The 17,378-nt window shown below is 39.6% G+C and overlaps 1 protein-coding gene across 3 annotated transcripts in view; it reads right to left on the reverse strand.

Annotated features, from left to right (window-relative positions):
- Positions 1-12,756: 12,756 nt before the first annotated feature.
- Positions 12,757-17,378, reverse strand: part of USP32 (ubiquitin specific peptidase 32) — a 132,291-nt gene continuing 127,669 nt past the window's right edge. For all 3 annotated transcript variants that reach the window (XM_072136419.1, XM_072136418.1, XM_072136420.1), the window contains one exon: positions 12,757-17,129. In XM_072136419.1, the coding sequence (XP_071992520.1) occupies positions 16,956-17,129 (174 nt within the window). In that variant the 3' untranslated portion in view covers positions 12,757-16,955. The remainder of the gene's footprint in view (positions 17,130-17,378) is intronic.

Genomic DNA, 17,378 nt, shown 5'->3' on the forward strand with positions numbered 1-17,378 from the left:
CCAGGATGACTGACAGATGAATGACTACGAAGCAGGGGTTTGCTGGGATGTGGACGAGCAAGACAGTTGTAATTAACCTTGCAATGGAAAATGAGTCTAGGGGTGATACCACACGTGGTGTTTTTGGTACGTTTTTAAGCATGCGTTGTTAAAACGTATCCATTTTTGACTGTTTTTGACCATTTATTTTAATAGATAAACAGGTTCTCAGCAGCTAAAAGCATGGTAAACAGTCAAAAACTGTTAAAAGGACTGAAATCGCATGCTTAAAAACTGATTAAAAACGCCACGTGTGGCATCACCCTAACTCTCCATTAGCATTACAGTAAAGAAAAAAGAGAGTTGTAATTAACCTTGCAATGGAAAATGTGACCAGAAGTCTAACCTGCCACTAGATTTACAGTAAAGTCTTTTTTTTATTTATCATTGGCTGGGGGAAACATTCTCTACTGGGGGCAGTACTGGCTACTGGGAGAAAGCATACAACCTACTGGTTACTGTGGCAAGCACTGTGATTCATAACTGCTAGGTGCAGTACTGGTTACTGGAGACCGGCACTGTGGCTAGGGCTACTGGATACTGGGGCTGCACAGGGACTACTGGCTACTGGGGGAAGTACTGTGATTACTGAGGGAAAGCACTGCGACTAATGACTGCTAGAGGCAGTACTGGCTACCGAAGACAAGCACTGTCCGCGGCAGCACACTGACTACTGGCTGCTGGGGAAGCACTGTGACTCCTGACTATTGGGGGCAGGTACTGTGACTACTGTGACTCTAGGATACTGCATGGGACCAATATTACTTTTGTCTACTGTGTGTGGACACTGGGACTTGACTTCTTTGTGGAAGCACTGTTTCTATATTGACTAATGTCTGTGAGCTGGTGATAATATTTACACCGGCATCCTTTCTGTGGTTTTTCATGGGAGGATTATATTTCTGGATTGAGCCTATTGCATATTGCCTTTTAATGCAAATTTAATAAACTTTACATTTTTAAAAAGTAGTATATGTGGAGAGATGGGAAAGCGCAAGTGTATGTAAAATAAAACAATAACTTATTAAATATGTATTAAAATAGAGATGTGTCTCTTCAGTTACATAGAGTATTGATATTATAACCAATAAAATATGGTCCACCAGTGTAGATTCATATATACAGTATTTTAGGGACTTATGTCAAGCTTGGGGGTCCCCTAAAATACTATGACATTGTCCTGGTTGTAAGAAAGGTTCAGTGTAATGGCTAAGACTTGTCTCCACGGCATTCACCAAGGCAAATTGATTCCCCTTTGTTACTGAATTGCCACTCACTCTTTAGATTTTGCAGTGACAGGCAGCGCTGCGAAGGCTCATTTCACATTGCCATTCCTTCCCTCCATTCATTAAATCTGTTAAATCTGTTTGAAAAAAACGCATGGATTATGGATCCGTGACAAAACTGACCATGATTGCTGACTTAAAATTTACATTGATGTCAATGGGATATTGAACTGATAAGTTAAACCTCCATTCTTCACTTTTTTAACAGTAGGAAGCAACAGTAGTCTTAATTTTGCCTAACTCACTCACAGTCGTGGGAGGCCATCAGAATCGGTGGATTATAAGCAGCGAGCACAACCCTGTCACCTGGCGTATTCCGCTCAGATTGTGGCTGCCCAGTACTATTGCTTATGGCTTTGAGCAGGCTGACCTGGTCATACAAAAGCACATAGTATCCTTTAGTATTACTGTCCCTAACCTACAGTGGGACACAGAGTTTTTGAGAATCAATCTTTCTGAAACTTTAGAAGGTCTATGCTCTGAGTTGAGTGGGTTTTCAGGTATGCTGACATGAAGACCTCATCGCATCTGTCTGTACCATAACCCACTGAACTTAGGGCCAAGACCTGCCTAGGCCCATGCTCTGTTCTTTTTGTGACCTACTGTAAGCAGCTGTGAGAACAGGTCTTCAGTGAACTGTAACGATTCAAAAATGGTTACATAATCATTGAGTGTCTGGGTCCATCAGAGGATCCTCCAGTGGGCCAGTCTGAAACTGAAAATTTGACTCCACTATTATCTGCAAGTATTTGATTTTTATTTATTCAGTAGAGGGAAATATTCACATGGGATATTTCCAAACTAGTGGTGGGAGTGATACTATGAACAAATAGGGTACTGTCCCTCTTTTGCTACATAGATTCTAGTGACAGTTCACTTTACATAACCATTCAGAACTGTGCCATAGGGACTAGAGGGCATTTTGGTGAGCCAGAGGGTGGGGGTCTCTCAGATTGAGAATTGATCAGTGTCAATAAAAATCTTTTTTTCCACAGATCTATTAACTCTAACAGTAGAGCTTATAGCTCACAATCTAACTTCCCCTCAATGGCTTCCACATGATTCATGCACACTACAAGATTCCCTCTAAATGATCAAGCAAAGTTGCTGCAGTTCAACTTGCTTTTATATTTTTTACAAATATATATCTCAACCATTGTGTATATACCCCCATTAACATATACATAGATCTATACAGCCTACTGCCCCCAGAACTCATACATTTATACAGCCTACCCCCCCAGAACACATACATCTATACAGCCTACCCACCCCTAGAATGGACTGCCCCACTACCAGCCTGCTAATCGATTCCATATAAATCCGTCCCTGGAGAGTTTTAAACAACTGCTCCAATAAATAACTTGTTTGAGACATACTTCCCGGATTTACAATGTTTGCAGCTGGACAAACACACCCTCCGCATTACGGCCTTGCATAATAGGAAAACCCAGGGGTAACATATCGGCCATCCACTTTTAAACCCTTCAGAGTCTTACATACCATACCCCTCTGTTAGACCCTGTGGGGGCGAACACCTTTGGCCATCAAACAGTGGGTACGAGACAGGGCATCGGCATTCCCTTGTAGCTTTCCTGCTCAGTGTTCTAGTATGAACTTGAAATTCTGTAACATAAGGAACCACCTTGTGACCCTAGTGTTCCTGTCTTTAGCCTGACCAGGAGAGATAAGAGTGAATGGTTACTAACGTAAACTGTCACCCTATCAAGTAATATCTCAGGGATTCCAGGGCCCATTTGATCGCCAAGCACTCCCTCTCAATTATACTATAGTTCTTCTCAGGGCAAGTGAGCTTGGGACTAAGGAACATTATGGGATGTTCCTCACCCTCTACTACTTGGGACATGACACCCCCTAAGCCTACATCAGAAGCGTCAGTCTGCACAATAAAGGTCTTCGTGAGGTTAGGGGTGAACAGTACCGGTCCCTCGCACAAAACCGTTTTAAGTTGTCGAAACCCCCCCTTGAAGGTGCTTTTACATGATGTGTTACATCTCGTTCTTTGATGGGTTTTTGACCCATTCCACTGGCTTCAGCCTTGATCACATGCTAAGGTTACATTGCGTTTCTGAGACACTTGTGCAAAAAAGAGGTTCAGAGACTCTAGCGAAGATGCAAAAATATAATGTTCAAAAAATGTAAGGAAACATTAAAAACTAACTTTTAATCTAACAATTAAAAAGCCATGTGCATATGGGCTAAAAATAGAGTAGCCATTGACGCGTTTCAGAAACTAGTCATAGTGGCGTATACATGCGTGGAAGTAGAAAGCATTTAACAGGTAAGGGAACACCTACAGGGGAGGAGAACAGGAAATGACCTATCGGAGAAATACACACATGAAGAAAAGGAACGGAATTACTGCAACAATGAAAAAGAAAAAAAAAAAGACAAAAATAAACAAAAATATTGCATGAAAAGAAAGCTGAAGTGAGCGAAGACAATACAGGCAGTAAAAGATATAATAATTATATAGTTTTGTTTGATTTTAATTGACCAGGGAAAGACTAATAAAAATGCATAAGATCAGATTTCAAATTCAAGTCATGGGGATGGCTGGTATTCAGAGTGAGAATCCAGAAAGCTTCCCTGGTAAGTAACGTTTTACGCCAATCTCCTCCACGTCTAGGTGCAGATACCCTTTCAATGATGGTGACATATGTGAAAAAGAGCCATTATGAGCAAGTTTAAAGTGTTTGGCTACATTAGGGAAAGTGTTTTATTAGCATCATTAACATGCTCATATAGATGAGTTTTAAACTTTCTGACTGTACAACCTACTTACTGTAGGTGACAATGGGTACAACAGATGAGATATACCACATGATGGCTATCACAGTTGACATATTTGTTAATATTAAAAATCTTTGGATTGGATGTAGTATAACTCTGAAAAGTAGTATTCTGCATGTATTTACAAGAATTGCATCTGTGTTGGCCACAATTGAAGTTGCCTTTCAAATGTAACCAAGTGTCTGTGCTGATGTTACTGACACTGGTATACATGTTAGGCGATACAATGTTGCCAATGGTAGTAGCTCGTTTGTTGACGAATTGTACTCCATTGGATAGTATTTGTTTTACAGTAGCATCTTGAGACAGTAGGGGTAAATTATTCAGTGATGATGTTTTTAATTATAGGAAAATCCTCGCTGTATGTGGTACTGAACACAATTTTGTTTGAAAAAGACTGTTGTGCCCTCTTTTTTTGTGAGAAAAGATATACAAGTGCGTGGTTTTGTAGACACTATGTTTTTGGCTCTTTCTTTGTGTGAGTGTTATAGCCTCTGTTTTTAAAACGGTTATCCATTATTTTGGTTTCAGCAATATACGTGGACCAAGAACTGCATGCTCTGATGTATTCGCCCACCGGCAGGTTTCTGGTGATATGTCTAAGATGACAGGACTTAGCATGGAGAGTAGTGTTCCCTGAGGTTGGTTTTCTGAATAGGCACGTGGTAAGCGTAATGTCCAAAAAAAATCAATGGTTGTATTATGATGCTGATAAGTAAACTTAAGATTTAGGCTGTTATTGTTGATGTATTGAATGAATGTGGGGATGTTAGATATTTCTGCAGACTATACAATCATCTATATATCTGCCATACAATTTTATAGAATCAGCAAAAGGGTTAGAGTCTGAAAAAATGTGAAATTCCTCCCACCATGCCATATATAGGTTGGCCAAAGAGGGGGAAAATTTCGCCCCCATTGGGCAACCCTGTACCTGTAAAAAAAAAATTGTTATCAAAGGAAAAGAAATTGTGGGACAAAAGAAACCTCAGCACATCAAAAATAAAGTTTTTGCTATAAAATAATTGCTATATTTTTCCATGTGATGGGCTACCGCTGGGATGGCTAGATTGTGGGGAATGGCAGTGTAAATTTAAGACACATCACACGTTACCCAACATAAATGATCACTCCATTGGAAATTAGACATGCTTTTGAGACCTCCCTACTGTCTTTAACCGGTTCGCGACCGCCCGCCGTGTATTCACGGCGGCGGTCGCGTCGCGCTGCATGGAGAGGGCTCACGGGCTGAGCCCTCTCCATAGCCGGTAAGTCTTTGCTGCATATTGCAGCAAAGGCTTACCGGTAACATCCGCGATCGGTGCTAGCACCGATCGCGGGTGTTTTTGCAGCGTGGGCTGCCGGCAAAGCTGCCGGCAGCCTCAAACAGATAGCGGCGCATGGGCGCCGCCATCTTACCTGGGATCGCCGCTCCCCGTGACGTCATCGGGGGGCGGCGATCCGTCTCCATGGTAGCCTCGGGTCTTCCGAAGACCCGAGGCTATTTCGTTTTAACCCTTTCATTACAATGTGCTGATAGCACATTGTAATGAATGAGGAAGAAAATCTCCATATACTGCCATACTGTAGTATGGCAGTATATAATAGGATCAATCAGACAACCTAGGGTTAAAGTACCCTAGGGAGTCTGAAAAATAGTATAAATAAAAATAAAAAAAAGTTTAAAAAAAAAAAATTATAATAAAAAAACCTAAAATTTCAAATCACCCCCCTTTCCCTAGAACTGACATAAATATAAATAAACAGTAAAAATCATAAACACATCAGGTATCAACGTGTCCGAAAATGCCCGATCTATCAAAATATGATAACGGTTTTTCAATGCGTTTAACCCCGTAACGGAAAATAGCGCCCAAAGTCGAAAATGGCACTTTTTTGCCATTTTGAAAAATCTAAAAAAATCTATAAAAAGTGATCAAAAGGTCGTACAGTCCTAAAAATGATATCATTGAAAATATTATCAAATTTCGCAAAAAATGACACCACCCACTGCTCCGTACACCAAAGTATAAAAAAGTTATTAGCGCCAGAATTTGGCAAAATTAAAAAAATTATTTTTGTACAGGAGGTTTTAATTTTTGTAAATGTATGAAAACATTATAAAACCTATACAAATTTGGTATCCCCTTAATCGTACCGACCCAAAGAATAAAGTAGACATGTCATTTGGGGCGCTCAGTGAAAGACGTAATATCCAAGCCCACAAGAAAATGGCGCAAATGCGTTTTTTCACCATTTTCATTGCATTTGGAATTTTTTTCCCGCTTCCGAGTACATGGCATGGAATATTTAATACCATCATTATGAAGTGCAATTTGTTACGCAGAAAACAAGCCATCACACAGCTCTTTACGTGTAAAAATAAAAAAGGTATAGATTTTTGAAGGTGGGGAGTGAAAAATGGACATGAAAAAACAGGAAAGGGCCCGGTCCTTAACCGGTTAATGTACCCCGGAATACATAGCACTAGAGGTTGTAACATATTATCTAGCCATTGCCCAACTGTTCGGTGATAGAACCTACCCCAGAAATTATGGGTCGCATTGGAGGAGGAAAAACCTCCTTATGTGTTTTGAGCAAAGTATACAGAATGGGAGTCGAGGGGTGGGTTGGCAATAAGGTTTCAATTGTTTTATCATCAAAAATATTTAGGGATTTAGCCTCCTGTAATAATAATGTCATTTTCTTACAAATGCATTCAGTTGGATACCCCTCTAATTGCCTGTAGGTGGAAACATCATTAAGCATAGTCATAATTTCTCTAGCATAAAGATCTGAGTCTAATAATACAACCAAGTATTTCTGAGAACAACAGAAGGGTTATGTTTAAGATCATGTAACGCTTTGCGTTCACCAGACCAGTGAGATTATTTTTAGATGGATTACGAGTCTCTGACAACTGTTTTAGATTCCATGGCAGGAATCTTGGTCTGATTGGGATAGAACGATGGATTCGATTTTTGAACCTTATAAACAGTACTGTGTACTTGAATTATAGAGAGATTCTCATTTTCATCGGTCATAAGGGTATTAAGATTAGATTTTAAGATTTGATCAGAGAGGGTAAAATCCAAAGGAAATAATGTGGATCCACAATCATTTAGGTCCAGTAAGATGGCATTAGTAGAATTGTTGGACATTTCAGAATCAAAGAAATGGCGTTTAACAGTGATCAGTCTGACAAATTTATTCACATCACGTATAGTGTTGTAGAGAAAATTATATTTTTGCATCTTCGCTGGAGTCTCCGAACCTCTTTTTTGCACAAGTGTCTCAGAGCGGCCTGACTTCTATACTCCATGCGATGGATCCCATACCGGCATTTGCAATTTTGATGAGCTGAAAACACTTCTTTTTTTTGTTTAATCACATTGCCGTACCCCCGTTTTTTGGTGCTTCACCATCTTTTTTGCTACATATACATGAACAGTTTTGCCGACTGTTCACACTGCAAACATTGGAGGGTGTTATTTTTATATACATTTTTTCTTCATTTTTTCTTTAATTTATCTGCAACATGGATTTTATTAATTCGGAACAGAATGCATGCTCCCATTCATTATCCTTTTCCACCTCGGATCGTTTACATAACGCTAATGAACTTTTCTCCAATGGTGGAAGCAACACCAATGGTGGGACATTGAGAAATTGGAAACCACATTACTCCGAACATAGTGAGATGCAACTACCGTATTTTTCGGACTATAAGACGCACTGGACCATAAGACGCACCTAGGTTTTAGAGGAGGAAAAATAAGAAAAAATGATTTTTTTCCCCAAATAGTGTGCTAGAATATTCAATAAAGTAACAGTAAAGTAACGGCACCATACGGAGTCGTGCTATACAGCCAAGCGCTCACCACTTCCTCTCCTGGGCACCGACGTGTGCCCGCTGTGAATGTAGCCTAAGGGGGCTGTGTATGGGATACTTTTATTAGGGGTCATTGTATGACATTTGGTGAAGTTTTAATAGTGTACTGTGTTCAGAGAGAATTAATGGGGAGACTTTATTAGGGGACATTTTATGGGACACTGTTACCTGGTGCTGAAGGATGACTCCCGTGCCGACACGACAAGTGTTCTGTCAGATACAGCTCTATACAGAACACTTGGTGGTCGGGGGAGTGTTGTTTCTTTGACCCAACACTGATTGGCTAGGGCTTGGCTAGCAGCAAACTCAGACAACCAGTGTTGGGGGCAGAATAGTCCAGTCAGCATGCACTGCATGCTGCCGCTGCCTTCAGTTTTCACAGGCTGCGCTTACTGCCAATAGCTTTCACTGGCAGGGCCAGGGCCAGATTAAGGTTGTTGGGGGCCCCCGGGCACAAAATCTCGTGGAGGCCCCCACTGAATGTAGCATACATACACATCCTCCATCTACTTTCTGACCAGTAATACATCCGCATACATCTGCTAAACCTCCAGTAAAACATCCGCATACAGCCGCCAACCCCCCAGTAATACATCCGCATACATCTGCTAAACCTCCAGTAAAACATCCGCATACATCTGCTAAACCTCCAGTAAAACATCCGCATACAGCCGCCAACCCCCCAGTAATACATCCGCATACAGCCGCCAACCCCCCAGTAATACATCCGCATACAGCCGCCAACCCCCCAGTAATACATCCGCATACAGCCGCCAACCCCCCAGTAATACATCCGCATACAGCCGCCAACCCCCCAGTAATACATCCGCATACAGCCGCCAACCCCCCAGTAATACATCCGCATACAGCCGCCAACCCCCCAGTAATACATCCGCATACAGCCGCTAACCCCCCAGTAATACATCTATATACACTTCAGTCTCCCACCAGCTGTGCAGTCCCATGTAGCATACACCTCAGCCACACCAGCCATGCAGACGCACAAAACATACATATCTTGTTCCAGTTGAGCTCCCCTGATACTAAGCAATCATTATGTTCTTCTGTCCTGTCAGGCTCTCACCTACATACACATGAATAACGCTGCTCCTGGGAGGTTTCTGTTATCCACTTGCAGTCACACATGGAAGCTCACTTACTTCCTGCTTTTTCGGGAGGCCACGCCCCTTTCCGTGACATCACGGGGTCAGGTGATCTCCACACACCGGAGGATCTGTGAGAGGTCTGTGTCTCTTGTGTTTATGCTGTGAGCTGAGCATCTCCGATGTGGAGCAATGCTCTGCAGCAGCTCTGCAGAGCATTGCTCCAGCCAGAGACACTCACCTCACAGCTGACTGTACAAGACTCAGGGCAGCGCTCTGCAGCCAGCCATCTCACTGCCAGCGACTGTCCCATTCTCAGGGAGCGATGTACACGGCCCCACTACATGGGAGCCGCGGGCTGCACACATACAAGAGAGGAGGAGAGGAGCGCAGCGGCACTTGCTACAGCCCCTGCGCTTTACTCTGAAGGGCTGCGCTCTGCCAGCCCTCCTTCCCTCCTGCAGCTATATCCGGACTATAAGACGCACCACAAAGTGCGTCTTATAGTCCAAAAAATACGGTATGTTTTAATACACATGATCCCTAGAGGATTGCGCTTATACAAATTACCTACCACAATATATGATGATGCAGTCAAAGACGCTTGGTATTCCACCCTGTCAACATGCTCCATCAAACTCATGGAACTCATTAAAAAAAGAGGAGAAAATTCAATCTACACAAATTCTTTTACAGGAAACATATTCTTTGATACAATCCGACTAGACATTGGAGTAATATAAACAACAACTACTCAACAACAAAATGAAAGACAAACTACAAGAACTTAGAGAACCAAATTATGGATACTAAAAAAACGAAATTCACAAGAGACATTCGGGACTATGCGTCAGACACTGTGTACATCTGTATACAAAAACGCAGATACCATAGCAAATCCATACTTAAAAATAAAAATAATTACAGCCATGTAACCTTTTCCTCATCTGATTGGGATGTCGATGGAGCTACAGATTTTTCAGATGTGGAACAAAATATTCCCCATCCATCACAAAATAAATCCAACTCTCCAAAATCCAAAAAATGGGGGAACCCACATAAAAATAAAAGATACAGGAGGCGAGGCGATCGCAAGCATAAAAACAAGATCTCAACAACAAAAAATGACTGACGAGCAGGACCTAACAAACAGGTGTGTATCTTTTGAACTGCCCTCATCCTCCACCATATGTAGGAGATTTGGCCCACTAGAGACTGAGGTAACGAAGATTTGGGATGCTGTTCAAGACAGTGATAACAAAAGTTTAGACCAAAACAGGTCTTGTCTGCATTTATTTAAGCAGCAGGTACTAAGCAAAACAGCCCTCACATCCTCCAGGCATCAACAAAATCCTACCTGCTGGGTGCCTGCTATAAAAAGAGTTCCCCTAACCACTAGAACATAAAGTCACCTTACAAGGACATTGCTGTTCCAGGCTTGGAAGTCAGGGCTGTAGTACACTCTGTCAGCCTCCTTTCAGAGAGAAATCTGTCAGCTCTGCTTGGCAGCTTTATGCAGCCTGATTAGGCTGCTACCACCACCTGTGTCCAAGGTGCTGAATAGGACTTGCATAATAGGAAAACCAAGGGGAAACATATCGCCTATCCACAGCTAACCCCTTCAGTGTCTCACAATACATATATACAGCCTACCCACCCTGAAAACATACATATATACAGCCTACCTCCCTCCCCCCAGAACACATACATATATACAGCCTCCCCCCCTGAAAACATACATATATACAGCCTACCCTCTCCCCCCCACAATACATACATATATATATACAGCCTACCTCCCTCCCCCCCCCCCCCCCCCAGAAAACTCAGTTTAATTTACAGCCTTCTATAAAATAAAAAAGTTATACTCACCTGATGCACGCCGACATCTTCTCTGGAGAAGTTTTTGTCCTGGTGTCACTGTGCTGCAAGCACCAGGACACTAATGTCCTGCATGCTCTATGGCAGAGCAGGGAACGTATCCCTCGCTCTACCATATATAAAAGTCTACCACTTACAGCGCGGAGTGGGAGGGCAGCCAGTTGCAATTTGAAACACAACGGCTGAATCACTGACACTTTGGTCAGGGCCCATTAAAAGTTGTGGGGGCATCATTATTCTAGCATTTGACAAAAAATTAATAATTTTGGTAAGTGACCTAAAATTGGAAAGGTTTATTCTGATTTCATGTTAGATAAATTCTATATATAAAATATATATGAGAAATACTTACTCATTGAATACTGTGTTCTGTACAAAATTGAATGTGCTGACAACAAAATAAAAAAAAGCATAATGGAAATCAAATGTATTAAACTATGTGAAGAGTACAGGGTGCCAGTGGGGAATTTGCCAATCCTGGTGTTCTATAGCAAATGCCAAGCGTCCTGCACGGTGGTGGGCTCTGTGGACATCGGGCCCTCATACCATCCTCATGGAGTTGGTTTCTAACAGTTTGTGAAGACTCACGCACATTTATGGCCTGCTGGAGGTTATTTTGCAGGGCTCTGGCAGAGTTCCTACTTGCACAAAGGCAGAGGTAGCAATCCTGCTGATGGGTGGCTTCCCTCCTACAGCCCCCTCCAAGTCTCCTGGTAGCACCTTCAGCCTCTGGACACAACCAAACAGACACAGCAAACCTTCTTTCCACAGCTCAGTTGATGTGCCAACCTGGATGAACTGCACTACCTGAGCTACTTATGTGGGTTGTAGAGTCTGTCTCATGCTACCACGCGTGAAAGCACCATCAACATTCAAAATTGACCGACACATCAGCCAGAAAGCATTGCTACCGAGAAGTGGCTTGTGGTCCCCACCTGCAGAACCACTGTTGTCTATTCCACTTGCACAACAGCATGTGAAACTGATAGTCACTGAAATTTCCTAAGTGGACAGTTTGATTTCACAGAAGTTTGATTCACTAGGAGTTGTTTAAGTGTCCCATTTTATTTTTTTAGCAGTGTATAAAGAAGCTTCAATAACAGACCCCTTGGTACACACAGGGTTTAGTAAGAAATCAAAACAAGGTGTGAAGATCAGGTACACCACAACTTTGCATAAGAATGACTATGAATTCAAATATTTAATATGAAAATCTAAAGGCGTCTCAAATGTATGGTATAATATTAATGTAAAATATTTCAAATATACTCTTGAATCACAGAGAGTGGCTGTGCAAAATTTAAACGCAACGGTACGGATTCCTTTAGCGACATACAAGCAGACAGCTGCATACATACACACACTAAGCTTATATTTGAGACACTTTTAGAGTTCACTATTATTTAATTCAATTCATATTCATGTTTATGGAAATTGAGTTGGTGCAAAGCAGATTTTTGTTACATCTTCTTCTTCTGTGGCATTTGCCGACCATTGTCGTCTATGGGGGTCGTATGTACGGCCTCAAGCTTGCGGCCGTACATGGGTCCCCCGTACGGTGGTGTGAATGCGGCCTAAGGCTCTAAAAGGACACTTTGTGGCCTTTTAATCTTATCCTTGTCCTTTAACCTTTTAGGCTTTAAGAGTATTTATTACATATACTCTATTATATATACTCTATCTTATTATATACTCCAAATGTCAATAACAGGCACAACACAAAAATTTCAGTCTCCAGAAATTAACATCTGCATCCACAGCTTTTAATTTGTTGGAATAATAGTTACATATAGACAGGGTCACTCCATGTACAATTACCAATACTTTTATACATGTCATATTTCAATAACATCAACACTATTTTATTTACAGAGTGCATATGTACATAAAAATCTTTCTAAAGTCAGTGCATTGTCAATATTTTTATACAAGAATTTACAAATTGAACCAAGTTAACTGTTAATTTAATAAATGTCCTGCTAATTTATGAATTTATATAATTTTATAATTTAAAAAAATAATTACAGCCAAGTATAAGAACAAATAAGATTAAAAAACAAATGTGCTACCAACATAAATAATGATCACCTAAGAATCACCAGTATCTCCATTGTGGTTTGTTCATATCAAATTGATGCACTGCTAGGTTTACATTTTGTAACCATGTATGAAAATACAGAAGCATTCATTGTATTTTGTTATACTGCCGTCTCCTATGAGAATAATAGGTGCCAACATTTCCTGTAATATTCTCACCAAATTTGATGTACCAGGTATTTCCTCCGCCGATGCCTGACATGTGAAAGTATTTAAAACATAAAGTTAATTTATATGTAATTGTTCATGTCCTGGTACAATGTGTTGACTGACACTAGTTCCATCAGACACAATATGCTGAAAACTTGGATGGTATCTCTTGGTATGGTGATTTAATCGAAATGAGATTGCCGCAATATTTTCGGGACAGTAAACAAATCTGGGTTTAATAACCAGACCATTGTTATTTAAACATGTATTGGGAGTGTTTATCTGAATAATGTTTTGGATTATTACAGTGCATGTAATATTATATGTAGAGGAGTCTGTTTTGGGTGAGAACCCCTTTAATACAATTTTTCTGACAATACTAAATAATTATCAATTAAGATCATATATGAGAACTCCATCCATTCATGAAATTTAAAGCTATAGGAGAAAAAACACAGATCAGATCAGTAGTAATCCACCTGGTAAAAAGACCATTAAGTGGCGTTCCAGTTTCATAAAACTGGACCCAATTAGATTATAGAGGAGTCAAAAGACTAAGACAAGTTATACTCCTGGTGAGGAAAACAGCAGTCAGATTAAATATCTGAGCCATTTCAATAGAACAAGGAAAATAATAATTATATCATTCTACAGAATGTTCAGGATTCAAATGTTAACAATTAACATTTACGTGGAAGTCTAAAGTTAGAGAAATGGAACTGTAGACGGTGTTTAAGGTTTATACATGCTTATCTATATTGCACTAAATACCTAGCTTTATTGTATGCCACACACCCACAGCATTATGCTTAAAAGGGTGTACATAACCACACTGCAATATACTCAGCACACTAACTAAGGAGTCTGGGGACAAAATTATAATTATCTTCTTTTGCCTCAAATTGCTTTAACTGCCTATAATATGTAAGCTACGCATTACAAAATAGCAGTAAATTGTAAGGTAGATGGCACAGATAGGTGATTGTTCCTGTTAACAAATGGTTCCTAAAAACACAAGGTAGGTGGGCGATTCAGATAATTCTTTGTATTTATTTGGCTACACTTCAGTGGAATTCTTTAACCATTGGACAACCAACTTTAATGAAAAAGTATGGCACTATATGTCATATTTACATAAAGAAAAAAAAATCACTGTTTGGACAAAAATAAGATAAAGTGCTGTCCACATTTCTGAAAACTGTGCTTACCTATGTGCTTACAAAGGAATTATTCTGTAAGAATATCTGTCAATCTGACATTAATGATGGCAGGATAGATGGCAGCTTGAGTTAGTCGGTGCATGAATGAAAACAGAATTTCTCTTTAGTAATACTGTAATCAATCTGAATGTAAAATGCCACTTAAAAGGGGAAATTTTCAATTCTGAGCTGCACATCTGTAAGATGTAAAACTCTTGTAAGCAAAGCACAATGTATCTATTCAGGGTTGTACAATGCAACTATTCAGGGCTAATGAGTAATGTCCTGCAGTGTATGAGGGTAAATTACTGATAACTAGAGATATGCAAAAAAGTTTTTTAAGCCAAAAGAGGCATTGTTTTTCTCATCCCATCTTGAAAAATGTATTTGTAAATTTCCCAGAATGCCCCAGTGGAGCATCAATGGCTAGAATAACTCCTACTTTCCGACCCGATAACTAGAGAAGCATTGCTGAAAAACATGGAAGATGGCCAGTTCACTTACCCACATGTGTTACTATTACAGGCGGTGAAGCATGTGCACCGTATTTTCCCTGGTAATGATTTATAATCATACAGCACATTCAGATATTTACTAGATGGTGGCAAACATTCTGCCTGAGTTACAAAAGCTTAATTCCCTTTATAGTCTGCTACAGTAGAACAATTTTAGCTTCACTGGGACAATTAACTACTTTTATAAAAAGTGGACGATATAAGTGAACAGTGAATAATGGGAAATGTATGCTTTACAAAATAAAAGTGAATCCACTCCACAATCATGCCTCCTGCATTAATCTCCATTATGAACTAAAGTAATTCAGGAGAGGTAATATGCCACGGTCAATGTTTAATAGGGGCTTGCTGTAAACACAATGTTCTCACTGAATTCTGGAGGAACCTACCCCTTAATTTTCACGTTTGGCCTGAAAAACCAAGTAAACAAAAAACTGAAAGTTTTTTTTTTTTTAAGCCAAAGGCAGGAATTTATCCAGATAAAAGGTAAAGTGTATTTTTCTTTCTATGTCCAATTCCTTTCAAATATGCTGCCGAATTTCCTTTAAAACATTACACTAAAAAAAATTTTGCAATGTCCACTTGTATGGTTGAAGTCTAATAGAGTAATAACACTTGCTCATGTGCCAAAATTTTCCTACTTTCATCATTTGTGCTTAATTAGAGTATGCAATAAAAACACACACACTAGAGGGGATAGGAAAGTAGTCCTAATCATTCCCCCGCTTTTTAACTCATCTTAGACCTCCCGAGGTGGTCTCAATTGTCATAAAGTGCAATTACTATATCATATTTAATTATGCTACAATCCAAAATCTGAATTTTGTACAGCATTAGCACTAAAAACACTGGAATTTACCAATTTCATTTAGTATGTGTAATAAAATTAGAAATGTAATACAAAAGCCTCTGAGGATGTGTATGAATAGTAATGTTTATATGACTTAAAATTTTTGTTCATATATTTTGTCTTCACTTGAAATTGTGGGAGCCTGCAGACAGACTTAGATAATGCAAGCATTTGCCATCTTTTGGCACAAATACAAGAAATGGTAAAATAGGTCTCAAAAAATAGGTCTCAAAAAAAAATAAAAAAAGGTCTCAAAAAATAAATAGAGAGAGTTAAAACACTTAACAGTGTATATACATACAATGTCATATTCTCTAATTTTTTATACATGAGCAATAATCCGGGATTCTTAAATAAAATGTTTACTAGATTGTTTAAGGGAATATAAATAGAATATTTGGAATCCTAAAGCTTTCAAATAAATGAGTGCCCCCTGTTTAGTGCCATAGATGGCAACAGCAAATAGCCTTTGCAGGACATTGGGCATGTAATCCTTTTATGATTCTTGGATCATCTGCAAGAATCAATGCAGAGAATAGCTTGTATGCATGTAATGCACATCACACTGTGTACATACACATGATGTACACCATGTATCCCTAGACTGTAGGGAGCTGACACAGGAACCAATCATTATTCCATACATTCTATATAAATTACAAAAGCTGCAGCAATTTATATTTTCAATAAACTGAAAGATCTTCATCTTGAAGAAACCTTAGAAACCAATAAATATCAGGTGGCCGATGAAAAGCAATGTCAATGTTTTATAGATGCTCCTAAAGATATTTAAGTCATTTTAAAAATTGCACCAAAAAAACAAAACAAAAAAAAACTTCTGCATTTGAAAAAATTATCGCCAATGTTAAATTTCCCTTCACATTTCCCTTGGTGTTGAAGAGGACCAAAGTGGGTTAACATAAATAAAACGAGAGCTTACAGAAAAATCGACGGACATTTAAAAGAATCAATGTCATTTAATCTACTGTCTATTTTGTTGAATGGCCCTACATGCATTGGTGACCTCAACACCAAAATGTTAAGAATAATATTTCCATCACATTATTCTCTCCTTCAATACACATCTTTCTCCCTGGAATCAGCTGGACATATTGGAAGCACAGAAGGGTTACTGCAGCACGCAATACTTTTTATAATCGGATTCAAAGTCTTCATCCATGCTGCTTGTGTCTGCCATTTTTTTCCCGTCAATCTTTGGCAGAAATTGTGCATAGTCCACCCCTTGTTGCTCATAGAATAGGATGTAGGCAGAGTCTGTATCAATTTCTTCATGGTGCAGCTCCTGTGGATTCAGAAATGACTGTTACATATTGTCATGAGGTTTCAGTAAAAGCCATTTTAGAAACACATAGAACGATCATTTGTTCATCTTTAAACGTTATACTCAGTTCTGTCCAAATTTCATACAAAGGAAGAATCAGAATAGTAACATTCCTTTTATAAAGCTAAAGACACTACAAGAAATGGATATAACAATATGCTGGGTGCTGTTGGCTTGATTGAAGTGAACCTGGTGATCTGTGGGTCTCAA

The sequence above is a fragment of the Engystomops pustulosus genome, chromosome 2 (assembly GCF_040894005.1).
Source record: "Engystomops pustulosus chromosome 2, aEngPut4.maternal, whole genome shotgun sequence".
Taxonomy (NCBI): Eukaryota; Metazoa; Chordata; class Amphibia; order Anura; family Leptodactylidae; genus Engystomops; species Engystomops pustulosus.